General features: G+C 44.5%; 1 protein-coding gene across 1 annotated transcript; it reads right to left on the reverse strand.

Moving 5' to 3' along the window:
- Nucleotides 1–620: 620 nt before the first annotated feature.
- Nucleotides 621–2,362, reverse strand: LOC104400878 (arylacetamide deacetylase-like 4). Its single transcript, XM_010011425.1, has 2 exons — nucleotides 2,253–2,362; nucleotides 621–1,404 (listed from the first exon to the last, which is right to left on the reverse strand). The coding sequence occupies exons 1-2, from the start codon at nucleotides 2,360–2,362 to the stop codon at nucleotides 621–623; spliced, it is 894 nt and encodes a 297-aa protein (XP_010009727.1).
- Nucleotides 2,363–2,414: the final 52 nt, after the last annotated feature.

The raw sequence follows: 2,414 nt of genomic DNA on the forward strand, positions 1-2,414 counted from the left end.
TAGGAGTTTGTAGATCTACAGTTAGTTCGAATTCAGGGCAGCCCTTACTTGCCTCCAGCAAGGTGTCCTCAGTTAACTCAGGCCTCTAGTGCTCTTGCAGACGTGGATCTATCATGCCCACTGAATATCTGCTGATTTTCCTTACCAAGAATTCATCTCTGCCTGTATTTCCAGACCTTTCCTCTAACTTTTCCCTCCAGCTCACTAGGTACCTACCTTGTACTTTTTAGCTAAATAAAATTAAGTCATGCTTTGGAGCTTATCAAATGGACATCACAAAGACCCTGGCTGTAATTCACAGGAGTGATTTAATTTAAGTCATTCCACAGATATTATTTATATAAAAGTACATAATCTGGTAGTTAAATACAAGGAATCAATCAGATACTGGTTTGAAAGAATAGGGATTGAAACACAGTATGTGGAAAATACTAAAGCTGTAGAGACTGGACTGGCAATAGTCTCGTGAGGACAAAGACCAGATCTGAAGTTCATGAATATCAAAATAGGTATTCGTACACATCAAAGGGTATGACATTTTTGCTGACTACTACCTGAAGTCTGGGAGCCTAAACAGAGGCGTTCGTTAGTGGGAAAAGTACGAAGAAGGAAAGTTGTTTTCACAGGCCTTTTATGAATTTAACAACGCTGTCCAATCCCTTTTTCCCAGATGGGAATGACAAACCACAGTAATCATAGAAGCTTATGATTCCATGGAATCCATCCTCGAGGTGGTACCAGGTCACTGGAACACCGTTGTCCTCCAGTCTCTTCTTGTAAAGCAAACCATCGTCCCTCAGCACATCATACTCGCAAGTCAGGATGAAAGACTCGGGCAGCTGCTGAATCACAGCATCTTCGGCCAGCAGCGGGCACAGGTTGGGCTCACAGAATCTCTTTGCTTTCTCAAAATCTTCAGCCTTGAATTCACGGGGCTTGTGTGGCTTGTGTGGCTTGTAGCCTCTGACCTTAAATTTTTCGGGGATGTGATCTGGGCTCACCCACTTCCTGTACTTCAGCCTCATATCCGGAGGAATATGAGAGCCCTCCAAGACCTCTTGCATATGCAGCGCATGCCCATTGAGGTACTGCAGAGCAAAGAAAGCAGCACGCTCTCGGAATAAGGGAGGGACCCCTCGATTTTGATGGTAGGATGGTAAATTGAAGTCCAGGGCCTGCAGGCCTGGGTAGATCAAGACCTGAGCACGCAGGCTGGGGAGGTCTGATCTACCTGCAAGGGTCTGGCTAACAGCAGCTGCCAGATTGCCCCCAGCACTGTCCCCACAGACAGTTATGTTGGCAGGATCCACACCATAGTGCTCTGCCTTCTTCATGAAGTGTATGGTGGCATTAAGACAGTCTTCATACGCAGCAGGGTATTTGTGTTCAGGGGCTAAACGATACCTAGCACACACAAAGACAACGAAAGTAAGAGAAAGGAATGTCATAACTGTAAATACAAACTTCCTACAGCACCTTGGCTTTCCCTGTGTTGTTTGGAGTATGTTATCTTCAGAGAAAAACTAAACACCTGTGTTGTTATCAGCTAAACAGGTATTTGTCCAGCAAGTTATCACAGATAAATGGTAGCCTGTAGAATGAAGTTGCAAGGACATGGCATAGTTGGGATCTTCTTCTGAGAACAGCACTGATCAGAACCTAAACGATACAAGTTCATTTTATACTTCTGGTGTATACTGCATTTGGCTTGCGGATGAAGTAATTTAACCAGTCTGTTCTTGTACTTAGGATATTTACCCTTGTGAATTACTCTATTTTCTTTTTCTGTGTTTATTTAAGTAACTGGGACAGAGAGATTTTTCAGTAGTATTAGTATTAGAATATATTAGCAATTGATTCTTACTGTTAGAAAGCACCTTGAAGTTCACAGAGTGATTATATTTACCTAAACAGATCACTGAATCACCACCTTCGAAGTTGGTTTCTTAGATCTCAACATATTACAAAACTCTTCTGGAAAGGATTCCTTCTTTTTGTGTGGTGCCAGCATAGCTCCATGCTGGAAAGTACATGAACCTTACTTTGGGGTCTGTTTGCACTCTCCCTGCATTAGCAGATTGGTGTGGGGAGGAAGAGATTAAAACCATCCCCTTGGAATTCTGTCTGACCATCTGGGATCCTGGGGAAACGGTTACCGAGGAGGAGGAGTGTTCCCACAGTGTGTGTGATGCTGTGGTGCTAAGTGAAAAGAAGCAAGAAGGCTTTCATAGAGTCGTACCAACGTAACTCACCCAACCGACACAACCACCGAGTTGCTTTCTCTGGCAATGTAACGGCAAATCTTTTCATGGGAATCTGCAAAACGTTTGGGGGTCGTTGCGTGCCCGCTCCCTTTCCACATGCCATAGGCAAAGGGAGGCGTACGCCTCCTCTTCCCGCCCTGCCCGCGCCCT

Source organism: Nestor notabilis, unplaced genomic scaffold (assembly GCF_000696875.1).
Source record: "Nestor notabilis isolate BGI_N333 unplaced genomic scaffold, ASM69687v1 scaffold13470, whole genome shotgun sequence".
Taxonomy (NCBI): domain Eukaryota; kingdom Metazoa; phylum Chordata; class Aves; order Psittaciformes; family Psittacidae; genus Nestor; species Nestor notabilis.

Coding starts and splice junctions, on each gene's coding strand:
- LOC104400878 (XM_010011425.1), bottom strand. CDS start 2,362: ATGTGGAAAGGGAGCGGGCACGCAACGACCCCCAAACGTTTTGCAGAT. Junction 1,405..2,252: donor TCGGTGGTTGTGTCGGTTGG/GTGAGTTACGTT, acceptor TGTGTGTGCTAG/GTATCGTTTAGCCCCTGAAC.